Source organism: Bombus flavifrons, chromosome 2, assembly GCF_040668555.2.
Source record: "Bombus flavifrons isolate JBK064 chromosome 2, iyBomFlav1_principal, whole genome shotgun sequence".
Lineage (NCBI taxonomy): Eukaryota > Metazoa > Arthropoda > Insecta > Hymenoptera > Apidae > Bombus > Bombus flavifrons.
This window is the reverse complement of record NC_138443.1, coordinates 13,285,194-13,300,740: the sequence shown is the minus strand read 5'-3', so window position 1 is coordinate 13,300,740 and position 15,547 is coordinate 13,285,194. Positions and strand designations below refer to the sequence as shown.

The window sequence follows — 15,547 nt, the reverse complement described above, 5'->3', positions numbered from 1 at the left end:
ATGTACATATGGTTTGCTTATGATGATTTGTCGCAGAAAAATCATCTGGAGAACTTGTGCAACGGTGCTGCCAAATAACCAATTGAAATTATTTTCAAAATTATATAAGTATTAAGTGGAAAAATTTGAAAATTTAATATTCATTTAAAGTGTAAGTTACAGTATTCATCAATTCTAAAAATATGAAAATGTTTGGAACTCTATTCTAAAAATTGTATTTAATGGTTTATGGTCTGGTATGGATAAGGTAACATTTACTGCTCACTGTTTATTTATTGTAAACAAGGCTTTAACTCAATCAATGCCAATCAGAATTTTAATATTTTCAATAAGGCAAATGATTTATTGATTATTTAGATATCTACTTTAATTTTAAGTTATTTTTCAATTGATGTTGTTACGAAAATTTTATCAAAATATTCTTAATAAAAAGACCAGATATAAACCTAACCACATTTGTACTTTCTAACATGTAAATATATGTAGTAGATATGTAATGTCGCTATAAATTTATTAAAATTAGTATGATTTTATCAATTTTTATTTTATGCATATGGTCTATATTTCGTTTAGATTTTGTGATTTTTGATGATGAAACAATGGATGTAGCTACTCCAACCCCACAAGATCTTCAGAGAAAACTGTATTTTTTAGTGGAGCAACTCCAACACATGGCTGGTGAACTTCCTCCAAAGTATCAAATGCGTCTTCCCTATGAATTATTATCTGGTTTAGCTAATTCTCTACTGAATGATACAATATTTGAAATTGTTAAGGGATTAATGGAGATACAGCATGTTACAGAGAAACATCTTTTTCAACAACGTCTTCAGTTACTAAATCAACAGAAAATTGAAATGCAAGAATCATTATCATCAACATACACAGATGAAGAAAGAACAACGATGAAAGTAACATTACATAAAAAACACAAAGAGGAGCTTAAACAAATGGATATGAAATTAGTTCTACAATTAGATCAAAAAGTAGCAGACCAACAAAGTATTTTAGAAAAAGCTGGTGTACCTGGCTTTTATGTTACCAACAATCCAATAGAAATACAAGTCCAAATGAGATTGTGTGACTTCATAATTAGACTGAGTAAAATGGAGGTTCCAAGTTAATATATAACTCATAAAATTATTACTTTCTAAGAATCATACTACTTCCTTAAATGAAATGTTAAATTATATAATTTAGTAGACTTATTTATTTTCACAAATTGTACATTAGTTCAATTAATATAATGTTTTTTTCTTTGTACAGTAGCACTTTTCTAAAATAATTACTTTATAACTATATAAGGTTATATAAATATTTTAAAAAACGATGTAACTGTATTGACAGCTTTTCTTAAAATCAGGAAATCAGCAAATACATATTTATAGAAAATATATGTTTTCTTATTAGTAAAAAATTTTTGTTTTTTCTATGAATTACATACTTTTTATTTCTGTAGTAAATAGTACTGTACAATGCAGAATAAAATATGCACAGAAACAAGTATTACATTATATCATGAAAATTAGTTCCATTTTTAATGTTATAGCTACAAGCGATAATAACAAAGAATGTTATTTTTTATGTACAATATATTTTTCGTAAATTGTTTATTTAAAAAATATTAATATATTGTGACAGTAGCAAAAACTTAAATCCCTTTCTTGGTAATGTTTAATTTATTTTAATATAAAAAAATGTTTCGCGCGTAAATGAAATTGCATTTAAAATGAGATTAATTTTCGTGAAATTTTTAATTTCTTCTTTTAAACTTAAATAAATTAATTCTCTGCATTTTTATTTAAATGATTCTATATATAAAACAATATGTGATAAAATAGATTCAATTATTTTAAAATCTAATTTGAGGTGAATATTTCAAATAGATCAGGCACGTGTAAGATCATGTAATAATCAATCTTTACAATGCTTAAGTACTTGATCCTTAATTCAGCCAGTATTTTTACCCAAAAGTGGTGCACTTTGCGGCGGTGAAATATCAAGATGTAAAGGGTTTTGATGACGAACAGTATCAGTTTCTTGTTGTGGTGCAAAACATATGCGGTACACGTCTTCAAAAGTGGTGGCAAAATGAACTTCCAGGCCATCTGTGATGTACTTAGGAAGATCATTGTAATCTTTCTTATTTTCCTCGGGTAGAATTACACAGTTTACACCAACTCGTTTTGCCTTGAATAGAAAGGAAGTATACATATTACAAAGTATGATATGGAAATGTCTAATTAAGTATTTATTATATTTGTACTTACAGCAATCGTCTTTTCTTTAATACCGCCAACAGGAAGAATCCTACCCATGAGACTAAGTTCACCAGTCATTGCAACATTTTGTCTAATAGACTGATTCTTAGCAATCGAAATGAATGCTATTGCGATCGTAATACCGGCGCTAGGCCCATCTTTCGGTGTAGCACCTTCAGGAACATGTAAATGTAAATGAGAATCAATTAAAAAAGTATTAGATGGATCTTCCCGAATCATAAAGTTTCTTGCAACCGTCATTGCTATGTGAATAGACTCTTTCATCACATCGCCTAAATGACCAGTGAATTCTAAGGTACCCTCTGATTTCTTTCCAGTAGAAGGTTTTCTCACTCTTGTTTCAATGAACAGAGTAGAACCTCCCATAGCTGTCCATGCAAGACCCATAACGACTCCAGGAGGCGTAACTTCGTACATTCTATCGTGTGTGAACATAGGTTTCCCTACAAACTCCTGCAAATTGTTCTCATTTACGTCTACTTTTTCCGTTTCTTTCTTAACCACTTTGTACGCAACTTTCCGATTAACTTTTTCTATGTGTTTCTGAAGACTTCTTACTCCCGATTCTCGACAGTAAGATTTAATTAACAAGTGAAGTGCATTATCGTTTATACTGATCTGTTGATCAGAGAGACCTGAATCATTCATTGCTTGTGGTACTAAATACTGCTTAGCAATAGCAAGTTTTTCCTCTGCGACATAACCTGACATATCTATCATTTCCATACGATCTCTTAAAGGTTCTGGAATTGTATCGATCACATTTGCTGTACAAATAAAGAGCACTTTTGATAAATCAACAGGAACATCTAAGTAATGATCTAAGAAGTTTGCGTTTTGCTCTGGATCCAACATTTCCAAAAGAGCTGATGCTGGATCACCTTGATGGCCTCTAATAAGAAAGGAACAAGGCTTACATTTCTACCAAATGACTAAACTGTCAAAATAAGTAAAATGTAAAAATTCATAGGTACATACTTTCCAATCTTATCAACTTCATCGATAAGAACAAGTGGATTTTCAGTCTTGGTCTTTTTTAAACACTGTATAATTTTACCAGGCATGGCACCCACATAAGTTCTTCTATGACCTTTGATTTCTGCAACATCTGTCATTCCACCGACGCTAAATCTAAAATACTCTCTATTAAGTGCACGGGAAATTGACTTGGCTATTGATGTTTTTCCAACTCCTGGTGGTCCATGGAAACATAATATTTTTCCTTGCGTTGAGCCTTTCAGTTGACTGACAGCAATAAATTCTGAAGTTAAGAGCAATAAAAAGTAAATACATTTTATGTAATAAAGGGATTAATTATCTGCTCATTAGAGATTCAATTACCCAAGATTCGTTTTTTTATATCTTCCATTCCATAATGGTCTTTATCTAAAATTTCAATTGCCTGTTGAAGGTTTAAATTTTCTGGACTAGTTATACCCCATGGCATGGATGTAAGCCAATCCAAGTAATTTCTCGTCACACTGCAAATAAAATTACACTAACAAATTAAAAATTAGTTAAATTATTTGACACAGAAATAATATTATATTCACATGTTCATCTATATTGAAATTTTGAAACTACAGATTATAGAAGTAATACATACTTAAATTCACTACTGTGACTTTCCAAAAAATTTAATTTATTTAATTCTTCTTCAAGCACATCCATCACTGTTTTTGGAACTGTTTTCTCTCTTATACGTTCTCTATATTTCTCTCCTATAGCATCTTTATCATCTTTTTCAAGTCCCAATTCTTTTTTAATAACTTTTAATTGCTCATGAAGAATATATTTTCTGTGCTGTTGTTTGACCTTTTCTTCAACCTCTCTACCAATTTTTTGTTGAAGTTTACTTAACTCATATTCTTTCTTTAAAAGTGCCAATGATAATCTTAATCTTTTCAAAATCTATAAATAAAGTTATTGTTTTAGTTACTTAAAAGATTTATTATAATGATAGCTCCAAATACAATTACTCACATCCATTTCTTCTAACACTTGCTGCAATTCTTGTGCATCTGCTCCTGTTAAAGCTGCACCCAAATCACTCAAATAAACTGGATTATCTACAACCCTCTGTCCTTGATGCAACATTTGTTGTAAAGATTCACGGTATAATGGATTCATGCTTATTATATCTCGAATTGTTTTAATTAATTCTTGTGTCAAAGCCTATACATATTAGATTAATTTATTCTTTATTGGTTTCATTTATATATGTCGGGTTATGGTTAGAATTTTGGGCGCGTAACAACTCCTCACTTGAATCAGCTACTGTTTTACAAAGCCTAGATTATATTTACACGTATATACAAGACTACTACAAAGTTTAACGAATATTAGAATTTAGCGAATAATAAGTTTAATGAATAATAAGTTGAACGAATAATAAGTTTAACAGATAATAAGTCTAATGAATAATAAGTTTAACGAATAGTAAGTTTAATGAATAGTATGTTTTACGAATAATAAGTTTAACGAATAATAAGTTTAATGAACGCTATTAGCAATGTTCTTGGGTTCAAACGAATCCACGGTCAACGGGACAACTCTTTACTAAGCGTAGATTAATTTTAGGCGCAAAACACGATTGTTGAAATGCTTCACTCTTCAAGGCAATCGCACGAATGCCAGCCTCATGGAAATTTTCCTCGTACGATTGCATTTGTTTTCTATACTCGTTTAGAAGCATCGAGAAAGTTTCAATCGCCGTTGCTAGGTAGTTTCTGCCTGGAGTTTGATTATTAATACAACGTGTGTCCCATTGTATTGGCATCTCCGAGGCAAAATCACACGTGGCTAGGCCCGCTCCCGAGGCCACATGCCGCCACAACCACATTTCTCGGGAAAACCATACAACCACTCCAGACCTCCGTTAGGCAAAACGTCCATCCCGTGACCGTGGCTACGTTCGGCGACCAGTTGTCACCTCGAGCCCAATCTCGCTATCACAAATCTCGAACAATTACAATCAGACTGAATGACAACAATTGCTTAATTACAGCTATGATAAAATCTAGGCTAGAGTATTAGAGGATGTTCCCAAAATTTCCAAGGAAAGGCTTCGGTTTTCCTTTCATCTCCGACATATATGTATATATTCTTTTACAATATACATATTAATACATAATTATGTTCAAAAAATAAAAAATATCATTTAAGCTTACTTTTATTTCTTCAGTTTGCCTAAATTTCTCATGGGTAATATTTACAACTTCTACCATTAATAAAGGGGTGCCAGTTTGAGCTGTGGCGTCTGTTGGAGGAGTTATTTTTTCTTCAACTTTCTCCTGTACTCCTTCTGTTACTTTATTTTCAAGAGTACTACTTTCTTCAATTTTCTGTACTGGTTCTGGCACTTTGTTTTCGATTTTTTTACGAATTAACGATCTGCGACTCGGTTTACTACCGGAAACTGAATCGTCTACAGGAACGTGAATTGTTGCATTTAAAAGAGGGAACGTCAGTTTCATTTCTGTGTAGTACAGTACTTATGTAAAAATTATTAAACTCAAATTTTAAGAAAATATTTTGTGTAAGGCCTTTTTCTAGAAACTACTTCTATCGTCTTTTGCCATGCATATACTCTCACAGGTATGTCTTACTCACATAAACTCATACATACTCGTACTCATGCTTCGCGAAAATTCTAACAGTTTTTCATACTAATAATGTTTATAAAAATAAGAATCAGTTGACGAACTTTACATGCCTTATATATGTAAATGCCTTACCATGAGTAGGTTTTGGAAGTTCTTCTAAGATCTGACCAACAATCTTAATCCTTCTATGTGCCATTACAACTAATCTCAATCGATTTCCTAAATCTTGTACTTCATGTATTTGTGCAAATGTTCCAACAGGGTAAATATCATCTAAATTTTGCACAATTTCTGCTTCATTTCTACCAAAACAATTAAGTTTCAATGTAACAATGATATTCATTCTCTATTTAGCAAATAAAACACATTTACATATCACTTACTCTTCTATTTTCTTTAAGAAGATTCCAACATATGGTTGATTTAATTTGACCTTTCTACGTATTAAATCTATGAGAATCGGATTACTAAGTTCTATTAACTTTATGAATCTTGGAAACACTGGATTTCTATTAATTGCTATAACAGGAACATGAGGCCATACTTCTGGCACAACCACTGTAGCAGGTAATGAACCTGGATCACTGATATCATCTTCATTGTTGCCGCTATAAAGTAAAATACAATTGCAATTTATAAAATTGTATAATGACAAGGAGTACATAATATATAGAATTTATAATATATGTAAATGTTAAATTATCTTATCCGAATTATAAAAAAATTACAATTGCTATTTCGGAATTATTATTTGCTACAAAAATAGGAGCGTATTTAATCGTTAAAATTAATATAATTTAAAAGGATAAAAAAAGTAGATTTTAGAAGAGATAAAAAGATTTACTTGGATGAATCTTTATCATTAAATCGTTTAGTGGCAAACGATCTAATGCAGATAATAGCCGCAGTTTGTCGACGGGTATGGATATTTTTTGTGAATATTCCATGATATTCATTAAGTTTTATTCTTCGAAATTGCGGTCGTACATGCACCGACAATTCTTCGTAATTCGGCCGATGATTTCTACAGAATGGTCGAACATTCGTCACACGATGCCGAAAAACAGGCAAAATCTTGAAATTCATTGCTGTCATAAGGCGCATCGTTCAACATTTATTTAAACGTTCTTATTCACATAAATGTTGTATTCACTGCTTCAATCTACGTGAAATTCCTTTGAGGTTATAACTCTATTTTAGCGCAAGCACTGATCAGTCTGATGAAACCTTGCTAACCTAGAAGAAATTATTCGAACATCGTGTCGATTAGCTGTTCTGTACATTCCGAACAATTGTGAACATTGAGTCGGTGGTTGCGTTCGTACGAAACATTACATTTTCACATTTTAATTAATTTTAATGAAACAGGCAAAAATAAAGTGAAAAAGTCGTGATATTCGTTTGTTGCATAGTTTTTTTGTGTCAATAGCTAGATGTATAATGTTTTACATATTTCCAATTGTATATGTGTGTACAGTATGAAATTTTGCAAAACAGTATAAATAAATATCAAATACACGAATTATTGAGAAAAATATTATTGGTTTATTTAGCTATTAGGATAAAATTCATTGCAATTATGAACAGATAATAATGACGCATACCGCATTCTTTTTAGAAATTTTGTTAGATATGATATTTTACTGTACGAACGAAAGAATACGTAAAATAAAAAAATTATTTCCATTCCTGATTTGTATATATACATATACACATCATTAAGCTATATATAGAGAATCATTTTTGCAAATGAGCAAAACCGTAGTTTTAAAATGGTAGATGATAGATGAAAATATCATTACATAAAATTAAATGATTTCGACTCGTGCATTACATATATTTGAATTAAAAAAAAAGTAGAAGTGACTATGAAATCCTTTATTTCCGGTTCAAGTTGTACCATGCAATCATATGTACCACGTGATACACCATTCAAAGCCAACTAAAACTATAAAGCTATGGTTTCGCTCATTTAAAAAAAAATCTTGTATATAAATATACGAATATAATAAAAAAATATTTAATATTTCTATTATTACTTACGAGTTATGTTAGATAGAATATACATCAATGATGGAAAGATACGAAATGAATATGAATTCAAATAATTCAGGATCCACCATGCAAACTTTAAATAACAGTACGACACATAATAATACTGTTATGATTAAAAAAGAAAATCATACAATGGACTTGAAAAGGCTTGGCGCAAGTAAAATTACAAAATTTTAATTCATACTTTTTAATTTAAATTAATAAATATCTGTATTTCACTTCATAAATAGGAATCATATGTTCTGATAACATTACTAGGCAAAACTTAAATAAGAAGCCAAGTGCTACAACTACGATTGTGGATGACGATGATCAATTTTTTAACAAAATAAAGTTAAAAATTAACAAAAATCTTCTATTGTAAGAAAAATTTCATTATTTTAAAATGTTGTGCTTTGATTATAATTTTTATACCGTTTTCATAAATTTAGACATTGTAAGGAAAATTATAAATCAGGTATAAATTATCAAAATATGAATTTATTGGAGAGGAAGAGGCCTATAATTGATATAGAGACTCAGAATGTGATTAAAAGATTTAAAAAGGATACAAATTATATAAATTCTCTGCAATCATCAAATAATACAAATATTGTACTATTTAATCATATTGACAATTTTATGAAAGAAAAATATAATATATCAACAAATGTTAATAAGAAAGATATTATTGAACGTAAAAATATGTTTTCTCCGAAATTTCTAAATACAAATTTCAGGTATTGTATGATTTGTTAAAAAAATCCCGATATACATAATCATTAAACCGCGGAAATAAAAAATGGATTTATAAAAAATAGTAATGGACGTTTATGTAGTATAAAATTTGCATATAATTTCAGAATTCCTGCTAGTAAATACATATTTCAAGTGACTTCAAAATTGCATACAAATGTTTTACCGTTACCTACAGATGAAACAACTATTCATCATGAGGAATATGAAGAATCTTTATTTTATGGAATGATGTATCTCACTCCTCCAGATAGTAGTTCAATCGAGGCAAATATAGATTCGTAAACTTATTATTATATTACATACAATATTAAAATATCTAAAAGAAACATTATAATAACTATCATAATACTTAAAATAAACTGTGTCAAATTAAATATTTTATTAAATTTCATATGTGAGTGGGAGTAAAAACTTTGCTACATCTTTCCTAATTGTTGCAATTTATAATTTATTTCATTTAAATATGACATGAAAATATAGAAATATATTGATACGTGAATTTTAAATGTACGCACGTTATTGGTTCTTCGATATAAATTGATGCGAATTTAATGAATTCAAATCCAAAATAACTTGAAATCCTCAATACAGATTTATGATTAATAATCTTGAAAATTAGATTAATATTTACACAAAGTAATATATAAAGAGTATTACTCTTTTTTTGAAGTGGAAAATTTGGTGACATTCTCTCTTTAATTCATATCCTTTCGTACTTAACATAACCTAATTTATTTCTAACCAATAATCAAGGTAAACAAATATTTCAAGTGATTCGTGAAACATAATTTTACTAAACGTATTTAGATATGCTAGAGCAGCACTAGCAATATCACTTACGGTTATAATGGTACAAAAGCAATAAGTATTTTTTAAGAGAATGTAATATATTTATTAGCTTAGAACAATGAGCGAATTTAAATTACATCACTTAGTGGTTGAATTAATTGGATTACTCGGGTAAGTAGAGATGAAAAGTTTTATGTTGATCTTTCATTGAATTTTTATTAACAAATCCATAAAGTTTGTTTCAATTTATTAATTATGCAATTGTGCAATTGTGCATATTAAATTTAATTATATTGATTTTTAAATTATCCATTGTACATGATTATTTCTTTTTTAATTAGCTCATCATCTGCACCAGAAAAACATGTAGAGAAATTACAAAAAGAAGGGATACCAACGAGTGCAAGTGCTTTAACTATTGTTGCTTCACAAAGTTCTATTTGTAATTTGGCAAAAAATTCTCCTATTCCTGAATTATTTCTTCAAAAATATGAAGAATTGAAAGCAAAGAAGTTAGTAGTATTATAGATACATATGTATATGAGTTTAGTGAAGAATAAAGATAATAATAATTAAAATATCATATTTTTTTTATAGGGTAGATTTGTTAGGTTTGTTCATTCAAGTATTGGAACTCATATCTGAAGATAAAGTATTAAAGGATTATTTGGCTAAAGGAGCATCAAATTTATCATCAATTTGTACAAAAAATGCTGCTATTACTACAGAGGATCTACCACAGGTTTTTCTTATTTTTTAAATACTAATTTAAAAATTATTTTATTTCTAATATGCATTGTATTATGTACAATACAGATTTGTAAGAATGTGATTAAAGCTGCTGTCGAAGGAGAAAAGAAATTAAATAAACAAGTATGTGCAATTACGAAGAAAACAGAGTCATCTGTAATAAAACATAACTGGGTTTATGAGAGGCCTAGAATAACATGGGACTTTTATAATGAACCAAATGCAATGCCCTGCCAAAGTAAATATCAATTTAAATATCATTTAAGAAATTAATGATTAATTTATTAAGAGATAAAACGTTTATAGAAGTTGTACCAATAGTTTCTCAAGAATCTATATTACTTTGGGACATTTTATATTGCTTGAAAGGTATAGATGGAACTTACATTGTTTCTGAACCTTTGACAAGTCCATATGCAGTGAAGACATTCAACATATCTCCAGATGTTTGTAAGAAGAAATAAAAATATTTTGTAGTAATTAGATGTGTAATCTGGACATTCATTTTTGTAACATTATCATTTTTAGGTATATCTTACAAACAATTGACACAACAGATATTACCCCTTGCATCTCACTATTCTATGACAGCTAGATTTGTTGAAGAAAAAGTTTTACCAGAAGATGGTCAAGTAAATCATGCTTTAAGAGGAGCTATAAAAAGTTTACTGAAAGATTATTTAGTATGTATAATAATATAAAATTAATTTCCTCCTTAGTTTAAATAATTTATTGTAAAATAATTGTAATCAGGTTGCACATTGGGCGTAAAGAATAAAATAATTCTATATTAAAAATTTTTCAGTTATTTGTTGTACAGTTGGAAATGGAACATGTGCGAGGTAAATTAAATTTGCAAAAGTTGTGGTTTTACATTCAACCAACAATGTTCGCAATGTTTATTCTCTTCCAAATTACATCAACCATATGTAAAGTCAGTTGTAACATTCTTTTCTATTTTCTTTATATTTTAATACCATAAATTGACATATAAAAGCATATTTCATTTTAGGCGAATGCAAAAGGTGGTAAAGTGCTCAGTCTTTTGCATGAACAAGCAAATAATATTAATGGAGAAGCAAAGTTTAAGGAATTATGTTTGTTTCTTATACAAACAGCAAGTGTTCCATATATGCAAATATTAGAAAAATGGGTATATAAAGGAGTGATATGTGATCCATACGAAGAGGTAAGAACATCCATATTTATAAGCTATTCATTTATTTATTTCGTTTTAACCAAATCAATAAATTTTGTATAATTTCAGTTTTTTGTAGAAGATAATGAATTAATTCACAGAGAGGAATTGCCTATAGATTATTCTGCAGATTACTGGGAAAAAAGGTACACTATGAGACCAGAAAGAACTCCTACATTTCTTAATGAACAGGCACAAACAATTTTGAGAACTGGAAAATACTTTAATGTAATTAGACAATGTGGTCTGTAATATTTATTAATCAAGCATGTTTCATATTCACTTTTACTATATGTAAAGACTCATAAATATTTAATACAATTCTATATAGGCAAGACAGTCCAATGGGGAAAACAAGAGCCTTTAATTTATCAACATCAAGGGCAAAAATATATAGCTACTATTGATAGAGCATATTCCGAAGCTGCAAAGACCTTATTGGAAGTTCTTATTCACGAAAACGATTTAATGGGTCGGCTTCGTAGTGTAAAAAATTATTTTCTTCTTGCACAAGGAGATTTTGTGGTAAGCTTATACAACAAAATGTTTCATTAATGTATTGATATATTACCACTGTGTGTAAAGTTATATAATATTTAATCTTAGGTTCAGTTTATGAATCTTTGTGAAACTGAATTAAATAAAAATATGTATGATATTGTCATTCATCGATTAGCATCTCTTCTTGAAGTTGCATTGCGTATGTCTACTGCAGACTCAGATCCATATAAGGATGATCTAAAACCAGAACTTTTACCATATGACCTTCAATTTCAAATGTTTAGAATACTCTCTATTCAAACGAGAGAAGAAAAAGGTATATTATTTTAATTTCTTTTTTTTTTCATTTCTTCATGTTGCTTATAATAAAAATTTTTGTTTTAGAGTATTGTTTTCAAACTGATAAGATCTTAACTGGCTTGGAAGCATTTGTATTTAATTATGACGTTAAATGGCCTGTTTCTTTGATACTCAACAGAAAAGCTATAGCTTGCTATCAGATGCTGTTCAGACACTTATTTTATTGCAAATATATAGAAAGACGTTTATGCAGGTTATAATATAATTTTGTAGTTGCTTAGGATTTTTATCTAATATTTCCATAAAAGTTTGCTTTGATACATTGCTTTGATTTTATATTTTTTTCCAGAGTATGGGTGAGCAATAAAATTGCAAAAACTTTTACTCACAATGCAGCAATGTCGTATAGACAAGCATTTTCTTTGAGACAAAGAATGCTGGACTGCATTCAACACTTAGCTTATTATATGATGGTTGAAGTTATAGAACCAAACTGGCTTACATTTTTAAGTAAAATGAGTAAGGTATGATTCGGCATTATGGTACTTAAATTGCGTCACAAATTTTGTAGCTTAATGAATAGATTTTATTGAAATTCGGAATTTGAATTAAATGCATAGGTCAGTAACGTGGACGATGTTTTAAGTGTGCATCAAGATCTTCAAGATAGTTATTTGAAGGAGTGCATGTTAACAGATCCTGATCTTCTGGGCTGTATAACAGGAATTTGTGCTGCTTGTCTTGAATTTTGCAATTTTATGGAGGTAAGTGTTACAATCTTCTCATAGAAGTGTACAAAAATAGAAAAGGTAATCCTAAATTGCTACGTAATCGTGTACATATACGAGACATGCATATACTTAAAATACAATGAAAACAGTTTATCTAAGTTGCATTCTTTGTTTTGATTCAGATTTTTTCAAATATCTTTGTTCATTATTAATATCTGTAAAAGGGTGTAAGATAGGCGTTACAAATATTTTTTATAAAATTAATATGTAGAAATAAATAGCAAATATAACCGAAATATCTCTTAGTACCATTGCATTTGATATTTCCGTTGAAAATAATACGAGATGCATTATACAATTCAGATTTAAAACTGTCAGAACCACAAAACAGACCTGCATGTGATGTGCTTACTATTAATACATAATTATTGCCACTGGATAATTATAGTTTCATAGATTCCATACTCAGCATCCATAATAAACGGTAAAATTCCACAACAAACATAAAACTGAAAAAAAGACAGTTTAGTAGTAAACTGAATTTTAATATTTTACTAATGTTAAGCGTATGAGTCCATACTACATTGACGCCGAATTGACATCCATGATTGGTGCCTATCAGGAAGATGTCTATGATTCTGAGGTATATCCCCAAGATTATAACTTTGCTTCCATGCATCTGTGTAGCATTAGTATCATGAAGCTTTCCTTTTTTAGTAAATAAAAATCGTTTTATAGATCATGTCTATACGATATATGAGATTCAAATTCGCATGAGTTATAGGTGTAATACAAATTGGACATAAATTTATTCAAAGATTTTAAGTTTTTTATTTGAATCTTGCAAGTAAGGAAAAGGAATGAATAGGTTTAAATCTCATTTCTTTTAGTTTAAACTTTTCTAGTAATACAAAGGAATGGTTAGATTTGACTTTTAATGTGTAGAATATTAAATTTAATGCCTCTTGATCACTAGTAAAAACATTATTTTTATCTTTTTCTATATATAGTCACATGTAATAACTTAATACTATCATGAACATTATCACTATTAACACTCATATTATCATCGCAATAATGGTGCAAAATCTTACCATTAGAATTACTTATTTAAGTATAATAAAATGAATGTTAGGAAATTTATACATAATAAAAATTATAATTGTATATGTAAATATTTCATAAGTCCCATTACATACATATTATATACATATATCTTAATTCAAACTTAATATATGTATATATATGTACTACTTCAATAAATGGTAATGTCGCATGTAGATTTTGTATTAAGCACATAATTGTTTATTTGTAAATGATACATAATAATAGTGATTATATATGCATAAACTAAGAGTAAAGTTATTATGTTTGTATATTAATTTTGGGATGCATGCAAGTCAGATATTGTAGCTTTCAATAGTCTTTTTGAATACTTGTTTATCTTTTGATATAAATAGTATATTAATTTCTACCCCAATTGTTGGAGATCATAGTTGTATAAGCATGATATATCATACTATGCATTACAACTTTTTAGCAAAAAATTATATGTATCTATAATAAGCAGGGTTATTTTATTTTCAGCTACAGGTATACTAAATTTAAGTAATATGATGCATTTTTACTTTACAAATTTTTATCTGTAATGGTATATTTTACAAATCTCTTTCAGACATCATTGTGTACATTATATTCATTTTTTACAATGTATGCTTCTTAATCTTAGTTTTACAAAGGGTCTTGTACATTTATTTGTATGAAATGTAAAATTAATAGGGTTGTATGTTTTTGTCACTTATTTATTAGGACGAAGATGGAGATATCTACAAAGAGAATGCAGCCAGTTTTGAAGAAACTATCATATCACTGGATGAGAAATTTACTCAAGTATTAATTCGTCTTTTAGATAGAATATGTGATCTAGGATGTGATAATAACAATGAGAAACTTCTTAATGTCTTTTGTAGGTAAGTTACGTCGTAGAATTTATAAATACTTGTACTACAAGATATTCCACAAAATGCAATACCAGAGAGTAAAAAAATAAATAATGATAAGTAATAAAATATTTTCGAGGAAAATGTTTACTAAAAATTATATTGCTTGATATTGCTGCATTTTATAAAGTACTTTATATATTTTTCGTATGATTCAAAAATAGAAATTTTCAACATTATCATTATATTTTACTATTTTTTTAATTAGGTTAGATTTCAATCTATTTTATACCGATATTTTGATACGACGTGGAAGAGAAAAGACTCTGCAAGAAGATGTTTCTGGCTAACAATTCAATACTCAAACTCGATGGAAGATTATATAAGCATATCTATATCTGTAACTTCTAATTAATTACATTGTAAAGTAATATTTCTCGTACAATATTTATATAGAATGCAATGGCGATTTGAAAGGATCGTGATCAGATAGTACGTTAAATCTGTCATTCGACCAATTTAAGATCTATATTAGTTCTTGAAATTTTCAAATCGCCTTCGTATTAAAACGTTCACAAAATTTAATAGTATAGTAATTCTAAAATTTATAGATAAACAAAATTCAGGTTAGTCATGCATTCAATATTTCATTTAAATT

The 15,547-nt window shown here is 28.7% G+C and overlaps 5 protein-coding genes across 9 annotated transcripts in view; 3 read left to right on the top strand and 2 right to left on the bottom strand.

Moving 5' to 3' along the window:
• Positions 1 to 3,876, bottom strand: part of LOC138189958 (uncharacterized) — a 55,052-nt gene extending 51,176 nt beyond the window's left edge. Inside the window, exon 1 of the mRNA XM_069132303.1 lies at positions 3,867 to 3,876. The gene's annotated coding sequence lies outside the window, so the exon portion shown is untranslated. The remainder of the gene's footprint in view (positions 1 to 3,866) is intronic.
• gdl (gonadal protein gdl) lies at positions 26 to 1,209 on the top strand. 4 transcript variants are annotated; one of them, XM_069132323.1, is made up of 2 exons: positions 26 to 151; positions 574 to 1,209. In XM_069132323.1, exon 2 carries the CDS (start codon positions 600 to 602, stop codon positions 1,122 to 1,124), a length of 525 nt encoding a protein of 174 aa, XP_068988424.1. In that variant the 5' UTR covers positions 26 to 151; positions 574 to 599; the 3' UTR covers positions 1,125 to 1,209. The 4 variants fall into 4 exon arrangements, with proteins under 4 accessions (XP_068988424.1, XP_068988427.1, XP_068988425.1 ...); XM_069132326.1 differs by lacking the exon at positions 26 to 151 and adding an exon at positions 161 to 359 and having other exon boundaries at positions 576 to 1,209; XM_069132324.1 differs by lacking the exon at positions 26 to 151 and adding an exon at positions 161 to 472.
• On the bottom strand, positions 1,188 to 7,287 carry Lon (lon protease homolog, mitochondrial). 2 transcript variants are annotated; one of them, XM_069132274.1, is made up of 11 exons: positions 7,124 to 7,287; positions 6,732 to 7,049; positions 6,271 to 6,495; positions 6,020 to 6,189; positions 5,453 to 5,760; positions 4,266 to 4,457; positions 3,889 to 4,193; positions 3,624 to 3,763; positions 3,261 to 3,543; positions 2,271 to 3,174; positions 1,188 to 2,190 (listed from the first exon to the last, which is right to left on the bottom strand). In XM_069132274.1, the coding sequence occupies exons 2-11, from the start codon at positions 6,989 to 6,991 to the stop codon at positions 1,951 to 1,953; spliced, it is 3,027 nt and encodes a 1,008-aa protein (XP_068988375.1). In that variant the 5' UTR covers positions 6,992 to 7,049; positions 7,124 to 7,287; the 3' UTR covers positions 1,188 to 1,950. The 2 variants fall into 2 exon arrangements, with proteins under 2 accessions (XP_068988375.1, XP_068988376.1); XM_069132275.1 differs by having other exon boundaries at positions 5,453 to 5,709; positions 6,732 to 7,231.
• A 62-nt stretch (positions 7,288 to 7,349) lies between these two features.
• On the top strand, positions 7,350 to 9,085 carry LOC138189969 (glycosyltransferase-like protein gnt14). Its single transcript, XM_069132322.1, has 4 exons — positions 7,350 to 8,099; positions 8,173 to 8,302; positions 8,374 to 8,661; positions 8,785 to 9,085. The coding sequence occupies exons 1-4, from the start codon at positions 7,958 to 7,960 to the stop codon at positions 8,960 to 8,962; spliced, it is 738 nt and encodes a 245-aa protein (XP_068988423.1). The 5' UTR covers positions 7,350 to 7,957; the 3' UTR covers positions 8,963 to 9,085.
• A 347-nt stretch (positions 9,086 to 9,432) lies between these two features.
• On the top strand, positions 9,433 to 15,543 carry LOC138189955 (gamma-tubulin complex component 2). The gene is made up of 17 exons (XM_069132282.1): positions 9,433 to 9,640; positions 9,811 to 9,981; positions 10,067 to 10,211; positions 10,286 to 10,457; positions 10,526 to 10,669; positions 10,748 to 10,902; positions 11,025 to 11,153; positions 11,232 to 11,408; positions 11,487 to 11,661; positions 11,749 to 11,942; positions 12,024 to 12,234; positions 12,303 to 12,471; positions 12,568 to 12,742; positions 12,839 to 12,982; positions 13,515 to 13,592; positions 14,759 to 14,919; positions 15,158 to 15,543. Exons 1-17 carry the CDS (start codon positions 9,588 to 9,590, stop codon positions 15,237 to 15,239), a joined length of 2,535 nt encoding a protein of 844 aa, XP_068988383.1. The 5' UTR covers positions 9,433 to 9,587; the 3' UTR covers positions 15,240 to 15,543.
• Positions 15,544 to 15,547: the final 4 nt, after the last annotated feature.